Genomic DNA, 20,127 nt, shown 5'->3' with positions numbered 1-20,127 from the left:
TGGGGAGCAATACCAACGCTCGATCTCCCACCTTCAGTTGACGGCGATAACTCCTCCGATCATAATATTTCTTTTGTGAGGCTTGGGCCTTGCTCAAGTTTTGATGCGCGAGGCGTATCGTTTCTTCTAGCCGCTCCCGCAGATCTAAGACATTTCGGTACGTGGTTTTCATTTCCTCGCTTATTTCGTCTTTAGTCCACAGCTCCCTCAGTACACTCAGCGGACCTCTTGCTTGTCGCCCGTATATGAGCTCGAAAGGTGAAAACCCGAGACTTGTCTGCGGCACCTCGCGGTAAGCAAACAAAAGAGGAGCGAGATATCGATCCCACATCTTTGGTTGCTCTTGGCACAACTTGCGTAGCATTCCCTTCAACGTGCCATTAAAACGTTCTACCATCCCGTTGCACATTGGGTGATATGGTGTGCAGCTGAGGTGTTTGATGGCTAGCATTTCATTCACATCCTTCATCAACTTGGATGTGAAACAGGATGCGTTGTCACAAAGAATCTCCCGCGGGAAACTGATTCTGGAAAACATTTCCAGCAGCCCTTCTGCCACCGTTGCCGAATCGATCGCAGGTAGTGGTATGGCATCAGGATACCTAGTGGCAAAATCGATCAGCGTCAGAATATATCGGTTCCCTTTGATCGAGATCGGTGACAACGGACCGATTAGGTCCACGGCCACTCGTTCAAATGGTGTATCAATTAGTGGCATGCGTCCAAGCGGAGCTTTGCCGAGTTTTCCCTTCGGTATGGTCCGTTGGCAAGAGTCGCATGACCGGACGAATCTTTGAATGTCCGCTTGCACTCCGGGCCAGTAAAATGCACCGAGTATTCTGTCGGTGGTCTTTATTCCCTGATGACCAGACAATGGATTTTCGTGGGCTAGTACCAATACTTGGGCACGAAGACTTCTGGGAACCACCGCTTGCGCAACAGTCTTCCCTGGACAGAACTGGTAAGAGCGGTACAAGATTCCGTTGTCGGTGTAAAACGACTCCGCTGTGGACCCAGCGCCAACATTGGTCCGGCCAATCTTCTTCCTACAAACCTCCAGACTCGAATCTTGCTCTTGCTCCCTTTGGAACACCTGCCTTGACACGTTCAGTAATGCCAGATCACTCTTGTGGTGCTCCTTCACGACTTTCGCACCAACGACCGCCGGATTTTCCCCGCTTATCGAAGTGAGCTTGCGCTCCTGCCTTGGGAATCCATGGTCGCCTTCCGTGACTTTCGTGAGGTTCTTCCACTTAGGATCGGGGTCCGTGTGGTCCCGTGCCCCAGGGACATTGCCGACTATGACGTCGTACAGGGGGTTTTCCAAACATTTTACCACAGCTTGCCCACTGTAATAGGGTGAAAATACGGTGACCTCCGCTTCCGGAGCTTCAATCGTGCTCCCATCCGCGAGCAGCAGCTTTGCTTTGGTGCCTATCAAAGCTCTATCGGGGACCAAAGACCTGCGTACTACCAGACTGTTGCTGCCCGTGTCCCGTAGCACTGAAACCGTCTGTCCGAACACCTCCCCTGGCAAGACAGGCAGGTTGTAGATTCCATTGGGTGGATGTCCGTACGCTCGTCTTGTACCTTGACTGGAGCCCCCCGAGCTCTCCTGTCGTGAAACAGCGTCTGGTGACGAAAGACAAGCTGTAGCTTCCTTTCCGCCTCCACCTTTCCGTCTGCAGAACTGAGTGTCGTGACCCGCTTTGCGGCAGAAGCCACAGTAGGGTTGGCCGACTTTCGTGCGACAGTCTGACGCTTGGTGTCCTGCTTTGCCACACACGAAACATTTGGCTGGGGACTTGCCAGGTTCGCCAAGGTTTTTCTGTCGGCTTTCTTCTTTTTCCCGAAAAACAAGCAGGTTGTTTTGTCGCTGGGCTTCCATGAAATGGTCAGCCGCTTCTGCTATTTGTTGAACCGTTTTGCAGTTTCTTTCGCGAAGAAACAAAGAAAGACGGCTATGGCAGTTGTTGAGAAGCTGTTCTGCGACTATCAAATCTCGCACTGCTTCAAATGTTTTACCGTGCTCGGCCATCTCTACCCATCGATCAAAAAAACTAAACAGCCTGGTAGCGTACTGCTTAGCAGTCTCATTGTCGAGGGGCCTACTGCGACGGAATTTCTCTCGATATCCATCAGCAGTACAACGAAAACGCTGGAGCAACGCCTTTTTCACAGACTCATAGTTCAGCGAGTCTTCAGGCGACAAACGGCCAAACACCTTTAATGCCTCACCATCCAGGCACAAACTCAGGCCAGTGGCCCATTTCTCTTTAGGCCAATCTTGACCATTAGCAACCACCTCCAATCGCTTTAAGTAAGCGTCCAAATCATCCCGGTTCTCGTTGAACACGGGAATCAAACTATGAGGGTTCACGATTGGTGGACGTGTTCCCTCTGGTTCTCGGACCCGAGTGGTTGACTCGGTGGAACCTCCAGCTTCAACTATCTTGAGGCGTAGCTCCAGTGCTCTCTGTTCAAGCTCCAATCTCTGCTTTGTTGCTTCACGCTCTGCGACCCGTTCCTCACGCGCTTTGTTAGCCTCTTCCTGAGCCCTTTCAGACTGCTCATCTACCCACTTTTTCAGTTCCGCGCCCTGCAACCCCAAGCGCTCGCCCAATGCTATAAATTCTGCCGTACTCATAGCGGTGATCGTCTACTCAAAGAAATAAAGAAAATGGCTTCGTCCTGTTCCGTCCTGTCGTAGCGGACGCCAATTTGTTATGCAGGTTTAGTGTCGTCAGGTGGTTTTAATTGAGGCAAGGCCTCTGACCGGGAAAGGAAGAAGCCATTTTAAATGCACACGAAAAAAATTAACTTTATAGCACACACGGGAAAGAAAAGAGAAGGAAAAAAAAACACAGGTAACAGCACCAAATAAAGTCAAGCTATGCCTAAACTAACATCATGGTGTCCGGTGCTAAAAAAATGTATTTAAGTTTCCGGGGACGTTCGAAAGAAGCAAGTCACCGGTTTTGAGTCGCTGGCGGTGGCTCGGGCGGCGGAGTCGTCGCTGACACGTTGACGGTGACGGCGTTCGTGGAGCGGACGATGGGTTGAGTCGGCGCAGAGGTTACCGGAGGGGGCGGCCTTGGCAAAGCGGCTGGCCACCTTCCTGCCCACGCACCGAGCGTGGAACCTGCTGCCAGTTGCTAGCCACGGGACGAGCCCGGGTGCCTGCCGCCAGGTTCCACGCTCGGTGCGTGGGCAGGAAGGTGGCCAGCCGCTTTGCCAAGGCCGCCCCCTCCGGTAACCTCTGCGCCGACTCAACCCATCGTCCGCTCCACGAACGCCGTCACCGTCAACGTGTCAGCGACGACTCCGCCGCCCGAGCCACCGCCAGCGACTCAAAACCGGTGACTTGCTTCTTTCGAACGTCCCCGGAAACTTAAATACATTTTTTTAGCACCGGACACCATGATGTTAGTTTAGGCATAGCTTCACTTTATTTGGTGCTGTTACCTGTGTTTTTTTTTCCTTCTCTTTTCTTTCCCGTGTGTGCTATAAAGTTAATTTTTTTCGTGTGCATTTAAAATGGCTTCTTCCTTTCCCGGTCAGAGGCCTTGCCTCAATTAAAACCACCTGACGACACTAAACCTGCATAACAGGCACATACCCGTTTACCGCGGGCCGCGGCATAGGGGTATACGCCACAGCTGATTACCAGTTTATATCTACCTATGAACGCCAAGAATAGACATTGGTAATTTAAATGCTTGAGCGTTAAGAAAAACCGAAATTGGCAGCGCTGACCCGAAGAATGGAAAGAATAAAAATTAGCATCACAGCAGGAATCGAACCCAAACATTTTGTGTGGCAGTCAGGTATTCTACCACAGAGCCAAGTCAGGTCAAGAAAGCGCTTAGGAAAAGCACTCTATGCAGGCGTAAGGTCGGTGCAACATCAATTGTGGTTTTAGTGCTGGCTGTCTAATTTTACAAGAAAGCAATAAACGCTACATATGTACTCCTACGATACAGGCGCTATATCAGATTGACGTCCGTGGTTGCAGTGTTGCTCCGCTTTTATAGCAGTCCACTAAACATTACATTTGTACTCCTATGATTCAGCAAGCCATATTGAAGCGTTGCTTGACCCCGGGGAAATGCATTATCGAAAGTTACAAATTATATTCACATGAGATCACCATAAAGTGCACTTAGTTTTGATAATACTGACGTATATACTCCAACGTGAGGGCTGACGTTACGTCGCTCCATAAGTTACCCCTTAAACGCCACTGTTTGTCAACGTGCCTGGTAAGCCCACAATGTGCCCACAGCTACTACGCTTACAAAAACACGTCGATGCACCTCGTAATGCTTGGTTGAAAGCCATGAAATACAACATAGAAGTACTGGCCGACTGCTTCGCATCAAACCGATTGCCACAACGCGTGCGATCTGCCGAAAATCTTATGTAAATAGAGCGTTCCACTATCACCGTTGCATACCGTCGGATACCTTAGCAGTAAAGTGATCAAATGGCAGTTTATTGTAGCAAATATATCACGGTGAGGTAGATGGCGGAATCGGCTTGCAAGGGATTCAAAGACGTTGTTTCGCAAGTTTCTATGGTGACCCTGCCTCCGTTTCGAACAAGTGAGCACTGTTGTCAATGATCAACCCGTGAATGCATTCCAGCCTCCGCAGCCTTCACGTGAACTACGTAGTTTCCGAAGCGTTTGTTCTTATTTGCTCTGTAGAAATGTTGACTCTTTGATGGGTATTGCTAACTCTCCCAGTTAAATGGGCGGGGCTTGTCGGTGGTTCTGATTGCTACATGTAGTCTCGCATTTTCACGGAGAATAAACGTGTTGACCACATCGAGAATCCGTTGGCGTTTTCGCTAGTTCTCAGCCAGCAGACGTGATAGTGTTTTACAATACACATCGATGGTTGCATATTGCTGCGTGAAATTCACCAGGGCCGGTCCTCGACAATCAAGATTCACCAGTAACATCGCTTTGCCAAGATAGCGCCTAAACGGCACATTTCGCCACAGCGAAACCCGGATATTTCCACGTCATGCTACGCTGCTCAAATCGCAGCGTGAATTGCAGTATCCACGTTTTACCGCTACTTACAATGCATCCAGCAAATTTTGACCTTTCTCTGCAGAACCTTGCAGATGATTCATGAAGCAGTCACTCGCTTGCCTTTGACCTTATCAACCACAAACATGATAATTTCCGTTACACTTACCATCCCTGAACGATGTTGTAAACAGACCCATAGGAAGTGCCAGCTTCGAGGAATTGTCCCGGAGATTTGAGATTTGCTTTAATTCGCCAGATGAAGAACTAGAAGAAAACAATTCGGCAGATCCCACGCCCTGTGGGAATCGGTTTCATGGAAAGCAGCCGGCCAGTGATTGTCTAGGCTACATTTCTCGCTTTGAGCCAAACGTTAGGAGGTGAATCGACGTGTTTTTGTAAGTGCACATCGTGGCCTTAACAGGAACGTCGACTGCACTGACGTTTAAAGGGTAACTTATGGTCTGACCTAACGTCAGGACTCACGTTAAAGCACAGTGCAGACGCCAGCATTATTGAAACAAAGTCCACTTTACGGTGCGATGGTGTGGATATTATATGTAACTTTCGTTAGCCTATTTCTCCGATGTCAGCAACGCTTGAATATAGCTTGCTGAATCATAGGAATACAGATGCACTGTTTATTAGACTGCTGTAAACGCAGACTCAGCAATGCAAACACAATAGATGTTAACCTGACATGGCGCCTGTATGACAGGAGTAAATATGCAATGTTCATTGCTTTGTTATAAAATTTGATAGCCACAATTACCGCAATTTACGTTGCGCTGACGTTACGCCTGCATAGAGCATTTGTTCCAAAGTGGCTTTAGGACCCGGTGCGGCTCTGTGGTAGAACACCTGACTGCCTTGCGAAATGCTTGGGTTTTCTTGCTCAGATCCTGAATTTATTCTTTACATTTATCGGGTCAACGCTACCGATGTCGGTTGTTCTTAACGCTCTCGCTTTTAGGTTACGATTGTCTGTTCTCACCATTCTTTGGTAGATATAAATTGTCAATAAGCTGTGGCGTACTAGAACACCCAGGCGTAGTCGGCTCGATCGATAGATAGATAGATAGATAGATAGATAGATAGATAGATAGATAGATAGATAGATAGATAGATAGATAGATAGATAGATAGATAGAGACGCTCAAAATGCTTTAGGTTCGCTAAGAAATGCTTCACATTTCAAAATTTACCAATTATGGTAAGGATAGCATTGTAAAAGCTTCAATGGCAGCAAGAAGTTGCACAGAAACAGTTGTAGTTGTAAGGCAATTACTTGCGAGCGAAATTTAGAAATATAAAAACACTATTTACGCCGCAAGACGGAACATTCAAGAACACCAGTATTACATGTGAACTGTCATGTTAGCTTGATTTTGTTTAGTACGCTGGAGATGCCGATCAAGCTTCACCACTGCATACACGCGGGAAATGCTGTCATCACTCAGCGGCTTACGTGGCTACCCGAACACTCATTGTCATGCAAGTAAGATTTCACGGCGTTTTTCAAACTCACAACCCCAATACCTCACACTTATCAAAGAGATACATTGTTACACATAAAAGTAGTGCATTTCCCGCAGATATTTAATGGGCGTTTCTCCATCGATCCGTAGAAACAAACCCCGCTTCATTGCTCGTAGGCTTGAAAGGTTGTCAGCAGCGCTTTGTCACCGGGCAGCTGGGGCCGATATATATATATATATATATATATATATATATATATATATATATATATATATATATATATATATATATATATATATATATATATATATATATATATTGTACCGGAGCATATCGGTGTCAGCTCTGTGCCAGCGTGAAAGAAGACGTTGACGTTCGTGTGGTTCTGCACGCCGGGTTTCTGCCTGAACCAGCTTGGTTGACTCACGCCTTCTACATAATAATAACAAGTGTTTGTGGGAGAACACGCTTGTTGCAATATATATATATATATATATATATATATATATATATATATATATATATATATATATATATATATATATATATATATATATATATATGTAGTGTGTGTGTGTGTGTGTGTGTGTGTGCGCGTGCGCGTGTGTTAGTACAACATGGTGTTCTTGTCTATTTGGTTCATGTTAATCAAAAGGTGAGGACGCAGCCAAGGTGAAGAAAAAAAAAACAGGAGGACAGGAAAGAGCGTCACTTGCAACTGGATTTAATTCAAGATAGGCTCCATTTTGAATACATTTCAGACAAGTGCGCAGTTTTTTTTTTTTTTTGCGCAGAATAACGATGTACAGTCACACGTTTATGAATATACGGTTTCAAAAAAATTCGGCAGATCCCACGTACCATGGGAGTGGATGTTATGCGAAGCATGCGCGGGATGGTGACTGTGGCGTAATTTTTCACATTCAGCGAAACGTTAAGGAATGACGCTAGAGAAATGTGGAAGTGGTAACGCACACTCATATGCTGCTGAGTCGCATATGCATTATATACCCAGTTGTTTACAGTTGCGTAGCGATGACAACAGCAACATGGGTGTTAGCATCACCAGACGCGGTAAGCTCATATGTAGTGTTTATATTCTTCAATACTGGATAGCGCGAATCCGAACAGCACAAAGACGAAACACAAATGAACAGAAGAGGCGTTACTCGTAACTAAGCTTCATTCAGGAAAGTTCCCCTAGATATACACTCAGCGAAGGGGCACACGCAGGCGCACTGCACGCACGTTACAGTCACAATTGCAGTTGTTACAGTTGGTTTACAGTTGTTATGCTTATACTAATCTGTTATGACGGGAACGCACGCACGTTTCACGAACCCGTGTGTGTGTATAGAAGGGGTTCTTGACAGGTTTTCAACAACGTCATCCTCACCGTGATTAGTGAGCACCAGCACCTCGACCGGACTTGTAATAGGATCTGTTCGTGATCGCGGCTACGAGAGGTCTAAGTGTAGTGACGTGCATGGTATAGCACAGCTGGTGGAAATCCTGGATGCCTCTGACGATGAAATGATCTATGACGCCTCCTGTCCTGCACGTGGGAGCGAGGTCTTTTGGTGCCCTGTCCACATTCAAACCGTCTTTCACGCAGTATAAAGGCCAGTCATTGTTGGGTCTTGATAAACCAATGTTGAAGTCACCGATAATGATGAGCGGCCTGGTTCTCTCGGCAGGTTTGTTGTAGGACGCATTCACCCCAGTTTTTGCGTGATCGACGTGGTCCACGTTGCGGACCTCGTGAACGACTGCATGGTAGTTGAGCGTCTTCCAGAGGTGTTCTGTTTTCAGCTTCCTCACTTTCCTTGTGTCCGCCACGGTGGTGTAGCGGTTACGGTGCCCGGTGCTGATCCGAAGGTCGTGGGTTCGATCCCGGCCGCGGCGGTCACATTTTGATGGATGCAAAATGCTAGATGCCCGTGTACTGTGCGATCTCGGTGCACGTTAAATAATACCAGATGGCCAAATTAAAGCCCCTAGAGTTATTATTATTATCACTTTCCTTGCGTGTCAATGTGTGTGTTCGCGTTTACTGTGTTGGTTGATACTTTGTATCACCTGTGGCACATACCCGCATAACATAAACTCTGGTATGCGGGTATGTGCCACACGTGACTGATAGAAAGGGTTTCATGACGTACGCGACTGGTATTTTGCGTTATTCATGTCGTTACCAGTGAATCGTGTTCACCATACACTGAGCCCCTGCTATGCCGATTTTGGTACATTAGAAGTTATGGAGACGACCAGGAGAGCGCCCAGACGTAGGCGGCTAGATAGATAGATAGATAGATAGATAGATAGATAGATAGATAGATAGATACGTAGATAGAAACGCCCAAAGTGCCTGAGGTTCGCTAAGAAATGCTTCGCATTTAAAATTGGGCGTCTGCTATACACAGGGTAACATGCGTATCACTGATTCGAGCATCTCTTTTTGCTTTGATAAAGTAGGCCTCCAATAGTGCACGTGCCACAGTGTTCTTGCTCTTGCCTAGTATACGAAGATCAGCGCTCTTTTACCTATACCTATGCACTATGATTCCTGTATATGTGGGGCCGGATCTTACACATATCGCATATGTAATATATATATATATATATATATATATATATATATATATATATATATATATATATATATATATATATAGTACGTAGATTATGAAGAGTCTGTCTTCGGTTGCCGTAAAATAATTAGGTGAAAGGTATACGCTTCTAAAAAACTTTATTTGTCGACGTTTCGATCGGAGATATATATATAGGTTGATTGCACAAGATCGATTTGTTGAAGATCTGTCTCCGATCGAAACGTCGACAAATAAACAGTTTTTAGAAGCGCATACCTTTTTCCTGTATATATATATATATATATATATATATATATAGGTTGATTGAACAAGATCGATTTGATTTTCGACATAATAGCCCCTTTTTCTTAACCCTCACAAAAGTCTTAACTAAAGCACGAGAGCGTCTTCCATAGGTGCAGCAACTTGTATGGAATAAAACTGACAGGGTCCCTTAGACACTCACGTACGACGAGTCGCAGGCGAAATCCATCTTCTTTTTCTCAGTCGATGCATTGATCATTCGCCGCACCCTTCCGAAAGTTTTGCACACCTAGCGTGGTGTTGCATTGCATTCACAATCGGAGGCGCCTCCCCTGGTTTTGTAATAACACCGTGATCTGCCCACTTTTGACCAAGCTACGATGCCATGTGATGACGGTATCGTGTGACATCACGTCACGCCAAAATTCTTGAAGTCATGAAGACGTCACAAATTTTGGCGATCTGTGACGCCATGGTGACGTCATATGGAGACGTCATCACATTATGATCATTTTTTGCATCACTCTTCCCCCACGCCGTAAACGCGGCACGTCGACCCTGACGATCAAACATCGCGTTTGATGAGGCATATAAGGCTATCGCCTTAATACTATATAGGCGTTTGCGTTTGCGAGCAATGGGTAGTCGTGTCCAGTGTTCCGGCGCAGACGTATAAATAATCTTCCTGCTCGTCTCATTGAATGTTGTACCACCTTTCTAATTTACGACAACGCCCAGGCTTGCCGTCAGCCAACATGATACTGAAATTGTATTCCTTCACATCCAGTATAAGCATGTACCGCACATCAAGACACGCAGAACTGGCCTAGGTGGGGTTTGCTGTCCATTCAGGATTCTGTTCTTTTATGACGACGTTTGGCCTGATTTTATAATGATTTTTTTGAATGATATATTCTTCTCGCCCTTTCCAAGAGTTCATGTATGACAAATCATCTTGCAGGACCACGCCATCCTCCTGTACCAGGGCAACGTCGTGGTATGTATCCTGCTAATATGCGAGGCGGCTCAAGGGAAGCATCAAAACAAGTTCGCGAGGACAGCTGACACACACACACACACACACACACACACACACACACACACACACACACACACACACACACACACACATACACACACACACATATATATATATATATATATATATGTACCAGGTGTCCCAGCTATCTTTAGCCAATTAGCCAAGGGTTCAAAAATGTAATATTAGAGGCAGGCAACTAGCATCAGTTGCAAATTACTGACAGTCACCTTGCGCACTACACACAATTTTTCGTTTGTTAATTAAGTAATTTTAATTAGGATTATTTAACAAAATTGCTAATCTTTGAGTTTCGGCAACAAATGCGGCTTGCAAAGTTCGAGACGTCTTCAGGAACCCCAATCGCATTATTTGCGCTAAAGAAAGTTTCATGTATACATGACACTGTGTATATATATACATATATATATATATATATATATACTATATATATATATATATATATATATATATATATATATATATATATATATATATATATATATATATATATATATATATATATATATATATATATTATATATAATTGGCGTTTGAACCTCATAAATTACCTGCATAGTTTACCATAAAGCACGCAGACATGCAGCCTAATTGAACTACCGTTGATCACTTGATGCACCGTTACTTTACAGAGACTTGTGTGGTCTAGTTTTTTGCGCAATGCTATTGGCGCAGCCCCCCTCCCCAACACACACACACCACCAAAGAAAAAAGAACACAGTGAAGCAATTGTATTTTAGCTCGTCGGAGTTTCCAAACACTGCAAAAAATGTCACCCTTGATTAGTTTTATTCATGCGGTCTAATTCGCGTGAATATTTTATATTATTTCTCCGTTGTACAAAAAATCGTACCTTTTTTTCTTATATTCCCACAATTCCTGAGTTCCCCGTCGGCCCATGTAATTAAGATTTTCTATTAGATCTTTTCTCGTGTAAGTAATACGTCAACAATTTGCGCGGCTTAGCGTTTGTACTTGTGGACTGTGGAACAAAAAGACGTGGCTGATCCCTCCGTCATAGCAATCGGTGTAACACGCAAGTGACTCGTGTATTCATTGACGTAGCTGAGTGTTTATTGTGCATTGATCTGTGAGAGCTCGTACAATGTCTAATGGTGTTTGGCAGATATAGCATAGTTTGACGCGGGTGGACCCACGTTGACGCCTAATGACATGTCCATCGCGACGACTAACGCCCATGATCATGCTTTAACCGTTGTGCTAGCTGAAGTTGTGAACATATACCCTTGACACAGCATATATTCAATCTCGTACAAGGAGAGCATGAAGAAGCACATAATAAACACTGGTACTGGACCTGCACTTCTTCGAAGCGTCGGTAATTGAGGAGATACACGGCATAATGTGCGCGCCCGAGTGATAGGGTAACCAATACATGTGCTCATGCATACACTGCGCTTCAGCAGCACGGGAGGTAGAGATTCGTAGCTTGAGCCGCGAACGTGCGAAGACGTTCCACGTCCCGCTGGCTTCTGTCTGGCTCCCTCAAGGCACAACATTCCCGCGTCGACATCGTTGCTTTTCCACGGCGCTTGTTGCGGCAGTTTTATTAGTTGGTGCTATCCAGCTGGAAGCAGTAGCCGGCAGAGAAACACAATTGGAGCATGTGGAAGCCGCACTACTCAAACAGCGAGCCGTCACACGCTAACACGAAGCGAAAAGCAAATAATGTATCTGCGTCAACGTCAACACCTCGATGCTAGCACGGCCAGCTTTGCTCGCTGACATCTACACACTCTAACTGCGTCTTCACCAAATCGCTCCCTACGGGGCTCGTTAGCGTAATGACGCAGTACTTCACTTCACCTCTGACAGAGATATAAGGCGCGATTCTGGAAACTCGTGCACGCGCCCGAACTTCGTGCATACGCCTCGGTGGCGTAGTGCATGTACACTATATGCAAAAAGAGAATGCATGTACAAAATGCTGATCTAAAAGTTCGTTCCGATAGAGAGTATTTCATCGAATGTGCACTGTATTTAAGAGAAAGCTATCGAGTTCAGGAAGAACCACTAATATGAATGTCTATGTTAGATGAGCTGGTTTCGTTTAAGCGGTTTTAAATCTTCGACAGGTTGGCACTTCTAAATAGCACCATGATTTTACAGCGAAAGCTGTTATGAGATCATTTCACCGGCCGTTTTTGGCGCCGTAGTTGTCCGCCGCCGCCGCCGCCGCCGCCGGTGTCCGTAACCAGTATCGCTCGAAATAAGAAAAAAAAACTAAATAAGAAATAAATTCCAGGATGGAACGAGGTTCGAACCTGGGTCCTCTGCGTGGGAGCCCAGTATTCAACCTCTGAGCCATGCCGGTGCTTGAAACTGCTTTGCTAAAAGGTCCTATACAGGCTTCATGTCGGGAAGAAACCACATTAGCATATGCAATATAGCGTGGTAGAAGAGTAAAATAAGCACCAAGCGTAGCACAACGCGAATTCTGTAACCAGGCGTCACACAATGCGAATTGCGCAACGAGCAGGTTGTTGAATTCTTCCAACCCATTACAAAGGACCCTGCCATAATTCTTCATCTTCAGGCACAGCATCAACAAAGTGCCCATAATGCCTTACAAGGGTTTAACAGGTACCAACGCTCTCCGTAGAATGAAAAAAATGGCAGAGTGCCTGCTGGCCTACTTCTCAAAAATTACAATTATTTATAGCGTAGTGGGTTCCTCGTAAGTGCACTTGGATTGGTTGCCAAGGAAGCCCATAAGCGCATGATCCATTTCCTCGGGGTCTCAGTAAAGTTCTTCGCTCCCCCCCCCGTCTCTTTCCCACGTCAACGTATGTTATACAGCATGACGGGACAGGGAAATAGCGACCGGGCGTCACCCAATGCAAATTACATACCTGGTGGGCCGTTTAAAGATTCCAACCCATTACAAAGGGCTGAGCCATAATTCTTCATCGTCATCAGTCGTCGCGTGAACAAAGTGAACATAATGCCTTACAGACGTGTAGCTGGTGCCTCGCTTCTCCGCAGAATGAAGAATAATGGCTTAGTAGGTGCTTACAAACTTCACAAAAATTGTGATTTATGGCGTAGTGGGTACCTTTCTAGTGTACTTGTATTGTAGCCCCAAGAGAGCTTAACGGGCTCTAGAAACGCCGCTCTTCCAGCTTTCGCTGTGACTGTGCTGCGGTTTTCGCGCAGGCCTGGCGTTTTTTATGCGTGTTTGTATTTTTTGAGTTGAATATGCATCTTTCTGACATGAAATTTAAAACTATGGGTAATAAAGAAGAAAAAAAGCCTCGGTAACGTAGTTCGTAGAGCACCGGGTACCCACCGTCGCGGACCGAGAGACCTGGGTTCGACACCAGGCGGAGGAAATTTTTCTTCTGTTCTTTTTTTTTTTCGCTTCCATGAGTTAGCATGCATTGTATCAACGTCATGTCATTGACGAAAATACGTCAATGAAGCCTTGGCGGGTCCCGGGATCAAGCACTTTCGTGTTTAAAAATATCTATTGCGTGTTTCAGCAACGTTATTTCTGTTTTTGTGAACTTGCATTCTTGATATCTGAATTGTTATCTTACAGGATTCTGGCCTCGCGGTGCCCCCAATAATGCTCATTTCTGAATGAGAACTACCGGACAGGGTAGGTATCGTGCATTCACTCGTGCCCATCAAATAGCAATATGACAAGAACGTTCTATGCAGCTTCAGAACTCTTTTGTTGCGTCCATTGTTAATATACGAACAATGATGCCAACTGTCCAATTATGCATATGAAATGTTTGCGTATCTTCCCTAGATATTCATAACATGACAGTGTCTGCATGAGTATTCGTCGTAGGCCCGAAGGTCGCTTGCTCGACCCTGGCCACGGCAGTCTCATTTCGATGGAAGCGAAGTAGTAGACGCCTTTGTGCTGTGCCAGGTCAGTGCATGTTAAACAACACCAGATGGTCAAAATCTCCAGAGCCCTCCGCTACGGGGTCCCTCATAGTCATGTTGTGGTTTCAGAAAGCAAACCCTAAGATATTATTATTATAATTATTGTTCGTCGTAAATAACATCATTATGCTATGCCAAAATATCTCCTTTTTAGTGTGGCCGGCAAGCGCTCATCTAATCATTAGATAACTTCCACACGGCACATGAAGGCACCGCAGTTATATGTTTCAGAGTATTTATTTACAACGCCAGCGCTTAGCCGCATTAAATCTATGATGAAAAAAAGCTGAATAGTAAAAAAAAAATTTCCTCCAAAATTTTAGAACCTGTTGTAGCTACTCTCTCGTGTCTAAGTTTACGCTTTTTTGCCACAGCAGTGGGTTATAATGAACCTGGGAAATTACAAAAAAGAGACAGGGGTGAGGTGACGAAGGCACTTCTTTGGCAAATATATATTGTTTCACGTGCTTTATGAAACGCCGGAAAATAACTACTGATGTGTAATATATTACCCATTTTTTCCTGAGACACACATTCCTGACCGACGATACCAACATCGACAATGATAAGGATGCAGCGTCTTCTGTTCTGCTTCTCTTTTTAATTGGGTCCCTTTTTTGGATGAGTACGTATTGTTCGGTGCCAAATTTACAGCGCAGTAACATACGAACTCAGAAGTAAAAAAAAAAAAAAACAACGGATTCACTACGTCTGTCACCCTTTACTTCTTCGCAATTCGAGTAATCATTTGCGCACCAACTATATGCTTACAGTTTAGTAAACACATTTCGACTCTATGAATAGCAAATACTAAAAAACTTGGAGCGTACTGACAGAGAGGATGTTCTCCACATTCCACCTGCTTTCACTTTCTCTTTTTCTCATCACAGAACAATTCATTGCCGCACTATCAATATGCACCACTCAGAAACTCGAAGCAAGTTTGGACGCTGCAGGTCAACTTTCAGCAGAAACTTAAAGCAAGTTTGGAAGCTGCACAATTTAGTTTTTTTCAGCACTGTACGAACACCGCTCGTCTGTGCCATGGCAATTTCGGGCTAATAAAATATCGTCATTATGTATTTCTCACAATGTTTACGTTCTTTCTACGCCATTTAGTGCGCGCCACTTTCATGGCAACTAACTTTAAGTAAGTTACCTGCCTCCTTTTACCTCTTGCGAAGGTATGTGGCGTGATTTACCGTTACTTCACCTTGCAGAAAAATAAATGCTCGGAGCTTTCAGCTTATTATTGCGGAGAAAACTTACTTATAGAGGGAAGATCTGGTAGGTGCATGAACGAATGCGCGGCGTGATTATGTCTCCCATTTAATATCGAAGAAATGATCAGGTGAGTTACTCCATGAGAAGGTGATGCAGAAAACCTCGCACATGCAGATGCTAATCGTGGTAATAAATGTGGAAGCGCACTTCCATAGCGGCAATGAAACTCTCCAGTAGTGATATTGTTCTTATGAATGTGATGCTTTGACGCTTTGTTCTTGGCTTTATGGTAGTGAAAATGAAATCGACAATATACAAACAGTACGCAAGGGACAGCAGTGCTCCGTTGAACACTTATCTTATGGTTGCCGAGAATTCGCCCCAATACTGTCATAATACAAAGTTACATTGAGCGGCGTAATTGAGATACAGCAAAGGAGCCCGAGCAGCACGCCCAATATACTATAAGGTTACATCTTTGTAGCGATGGGCCATAGTTCACTGTTTACGTTTGTGTAAGTATGCTGCTTAGCGGTAAAGCCATGTGCTTAGTGCCTTGGCATGTGGAGATATGGGAAAGAAGCGCTGACAATTTGAGAATGTCAAACCGTCGTCTACACGCTCTAGGCGGTATGCCCGATCTCAATATGCCGTCTTGGAGGGTCTAAGAAATGTTCAGCGAGTTTTTGACATGATGGCTTAACAAGATGTCTTTGGCAAGATGGCTTGCTTCTGCGAGGGTAGAACTGCATTTTTGATGAGCGTTCTTGCACACGTTTTGCGCAATCCTTGCCCGACTGAAATGTATAGGAGAAGCATCGAAAACTTGCGACAACGAAGGAACAATGAAGGGGAAGGAAAGGCCAACGCATATTGAAATATATGTCTGGGAAAGGGATGATGCGTGTTTGACATCAGAGCTATTACATTTCTTGCCAAGCGCTGCGTTCCTAGACAAAAAACTACAGCGCCACCTCTGCAGCAGTGGTGTATTTTGAAGCATTGAAGTTGGACATCTGACGCCCTCTATGATGTAGTGGGAAAATGTGATGCATTACAAACAACGTACGAAATAATCAAATAAACGATTATAACAAAATAAAATTTCCTGGTAGGGCTGGATTTTAACCAGGCCGCACACCCTACGCAAACAAGTGCCTTCCCAACTGGGTAATCTGTTCTTCATTGCAGGCAAGATCTTGATAGCCACATCTTTATTCCTCGACGAGGCATTCATAATGCCTAAACGATACAGTTATTTTGCCAAGTCATTTCAAATACCTTTATTCTCTCATGCCATTTCAGTTGCTGGGACGCGTTCATAGCTTTCGATGAATGATACGTACCTTAAAACACTTTTCGCACAAGTGCTATACCCTGAAGAGAAGCTTTCTTTAAGGATTGGGCTGTAGTACAGTTCTACACACAGCTGTGCACGCTGACGCTAAACTTACTTGCGTTGCTTTGGTTACTGCAGCAAGAAAATAGAAACCACGGTCCACCGGTCCTGCCCTTGACTACCCCTGTATGCTATGGACGTCTGCACTCGGCGTTCTTCCGTGGAACTTCAGTAATAATTTTGTTTGCCCTATTTGGCACATAGGCTTTACGGTGAAAACATCGCTAATCAAGGCTCAGCTGAAAGAATGAATGAGACAAAGTGTAGCTGATTTTCATGCTATATGACTCCCGCTCCTGCATACACAGGCATTGAGTACTGACACAGCAGTATATGAGCATTATTTTGGTAAACGACATGTTTCGATGATTTACTGAACAGAAGAACAATTGAACATATGTTGGTCAAGCCCAAACTTTTTGCGAAGCCATTGAAGGTGTCTTATTTCAAACCATCCTCAAATGAATATCAAACACAGCTCAGTAGTGGTTTCTATAAGGCAATATGATTTCCGGCTCGCTAACGATGACCAGTGTTGCGTAATTGTGTCTAAATCAGGACAATCTCGACTAACCTTCTTATATCCTGCTTAAGTGATACAAACGCATGTAGGTCTAATGCACGGCTTGACAGTGCTTCAGAATGAAGTTTATTGCGAAATTTTCATTATTACGCATTGCGGCCTTCGAATCGCCGTTCATTTTCATTCGTGCCAGACGTGCTAAACTGCAAAGAACGTCATCGAGCCTTGCTGAGGCATCTTGCGCAACATAGGATGTAAATAAATCGTAGAAGCATTGAGGAGGGATATCAAGATAAGTTGCCCTGCTCCATTTTATTGTCCAAATTTGTTCTCAAATTTCCCACTGAAGGGGCACCCTGTAAATGTCAAACATTTCGCTGTAAGAGGTAAAAACAAGAATGGAGCTCATGGGAAATTCATTGCATAAAAACAGTTGTAAGACAAGATGACGAGAAACCGTAGTATGTAACCCAGGGTTTATTTTCCTTGGAGCTGCTTTCGTTAGGAGGTGGAGTCAAACTTTTTTTTTTTATTTTCTCTTTTTTAATCGAAATTTTAGTCAAGTTTGTTCGTTTATCTAATTTATCGGTGTCGGCCTGTGATACGAGGGTGGTGCATGCAGGGCATAGATAATTTTTAAATTTATATTTCATTCATTTTTCGCCCAGCTCCACTTCAATGCAATGTCTTAGCGACCTGACACGATAAATGCCTAAACGACACCATAAAGCTGAGAACCTTGAGTAACCAAGCTATCTTTAGCAATATCAAGTGCATTCGTTGTATCAGTACTCATTGTGTGAGTTCAGAATGAGAAAATAAATTTTATGGTTAGAGAATGACGTGGTAATATAAGCCAACCGCGGTACATCATATCCTCTATCACTGTGATTGCATTTTTCACCCATGCACATTCCTGTAGCTCTTCGTTTGTTTTACATCAATCGACTGCGCCATTTGCAATGATCATTGTACTGTTTCTAATGAATGCAAATTACTTGCTGTATTTTTGGCAGCAATTAAATCGAAGGTAAGTTTTATAACGTTTTTGAATGCTAAAGAGTGCCTCAAAAGAATATAATGTGCGAATTGAGGAAAATTGCTGATGCCGTTTTCATTCTAGTTTTTTTATTATGTCATTCATTTTAAATACGATCGGTTCATCACCGTGGAGCGCATGACTGCTTTCGACAAATGTGATCCCACAAGAATGCTAGCTGCCAGGACCATCTGCTTCAGGAATGACGAAACGCTGCGAAGGTTAGAATCACGTCCACAAAAGTACGCACGTTCTGCAGCAAGCCAGTTGACGCTAAAGACAAAAGAGGTGCAAATGATTAATGAGAGAAAAAAAATTATTTTATTTGCTTGAAACATCCTGCAGTGCTCGCACATCGCTCCACCATATTTCAACAACTCGGTTAACTTTATATTCTCCTGATGTTTTTCCTTTAGAAATAAGGCTCCGATTTCCAGGCCGACATCGCAGTTCAAGTCAAGATCTTGTATTGTTTAATCCACATTCTCTAGGCAAAGATAAACAGCCTGCAAATGTAATCACATATGCGCGCTTTCCAAGTAAGGGGCAGTCATGCTGGTCTCTTGTGCAAAGCTTCCTTTTTTGTTAGGCCTATTCTCTGTGCTGTCCGCGTTTGACCAAGGGCCGACGCATGTGATTGCAGTAACTCCTAAAACCGGTAGGTATTTACTTATTTTTGTTTTAAGACCATATTAATAAGTTTAAAGAATACATGCATGTGTAATCACAAGTTCATTCAGGTGGGGGTACTTGACAACACAGCCAACTTAAGGCCGTAATATAATACGCACACACATAAAACTTAGTTCGCATCATCGTTTAGAGTGCGATAGACATCGTCTATATAATAAAGCTATTTAAAGATTTTTTTCGGACCACATAGCCAATATTTAGCTCAACGCTAGTATAATGTGGTTCGAACACAAAACACCATACTTGCACTTCACCATGTAACGGCCGTCCGTGGCTTCTTTCCCCATCCAGTGAATCAGGCGTTCTTCCCCCTTCAATGAAGCAGCCACCTCTCCGGGTGTCAGAACCATAACACCTCAACTCGCGAAGCTGTTGCTTTGTAAGAAAACCACGATGATGGTGTTTAAGCTAAATGTTGTTCTATCGTGGAGCTGAATGTAAGCCTTCCGCATGAAGACAAACCACTGAAGACAAATCCATACGATTCAACAGCCGCTGGATTTTGCACGCACTATTGTTTCGCCAACCACACCACGCGCTTTATGTGGTCACTTTAATTTGGGTCATATATGCCTTGCGCATAGTCTGCTCCTTTAGGCACCTCTAGGTATGCCTCGCTATGCCTGGTTATGTTCTTTCGTTCGCCGGGAATCTCATTGTTGTCTGTCACTACCTGCCCCTTCGCCTGCCTACTCGCACTTCTGCCTACTCAAAAACCATACGCTACAGCTTTCATCAAATATTTGAACTGTACTAATAAGACAAAGTGAAAATAATAACACAGGCACACACACGAAGCGCAGAAAAGGACTTGACTCTGCATTTCTAACGTTACCTACGAGATACTCCTTTCGACCCGCCAGGGTGGTCTCATTTGCTATGGTGCTCGACCGCTG

The 20,127-nt window shown here is 44.4% G+C and overlaps 1 protein-coding gene across 6 annotated transcripts in view; it reads left to right on the top strand.

Annotated features, from left to right (window-relative positions):
• LOC119402567 (uncharacterized) overlaps positions 1 to 20,127 on the top strand; it is a 52,047-nt gene that overhangs the window by 14,528 nt on the left and 17,392 nt on the right. For 2 of the 6 annotated variants that reach the window (XM_037669716.1, XM_037669713.1), the window contains exon 1: positions 18,920 to 19,196. The exons of 3 other annotated variants lie outside the window; for them this stretch is intronic. In XM_037669716.1, coding sequence (XP_037525644.1) covers positions 19,091 to 19,196 — 106 coding nt within the window. In that variant the 5' untranslated portion in view covers positions 18,920 to 19,090. Of the gene's footprint in view, positions 1 to 10,333; positions 10,370 to 13,994; positions 14,055 to 15,243; positions 15,436 to 18,919; positions 19,197 to 20,127 lie in introns of those variants that run through there. One more of the 6 variants, XR_005185821.2, reaches the window with a different exon arrangement.

The sequence above is a fragment of the Rhipicephalus sanguineus genome, chromosome 8 (assembly GCF_013339695.2).
Source record: "Rhipicephalus sanguineus isolate Rsan-2018 chromosome 8, BIME_Rsan_1.4, whole genome shotgun sequence".
Lineage (NCBI taxonomy): Eukaryota > Metazoa > Arthropoda > Arachnida > Ixodida > Ixodidae > Rhipicephalus > Rhipicephalus sanguineus.
Note: the sequence above shows the minus strand (reverse complement) of the source record. Positions and strands in the feature narration are given on the sequence as shown.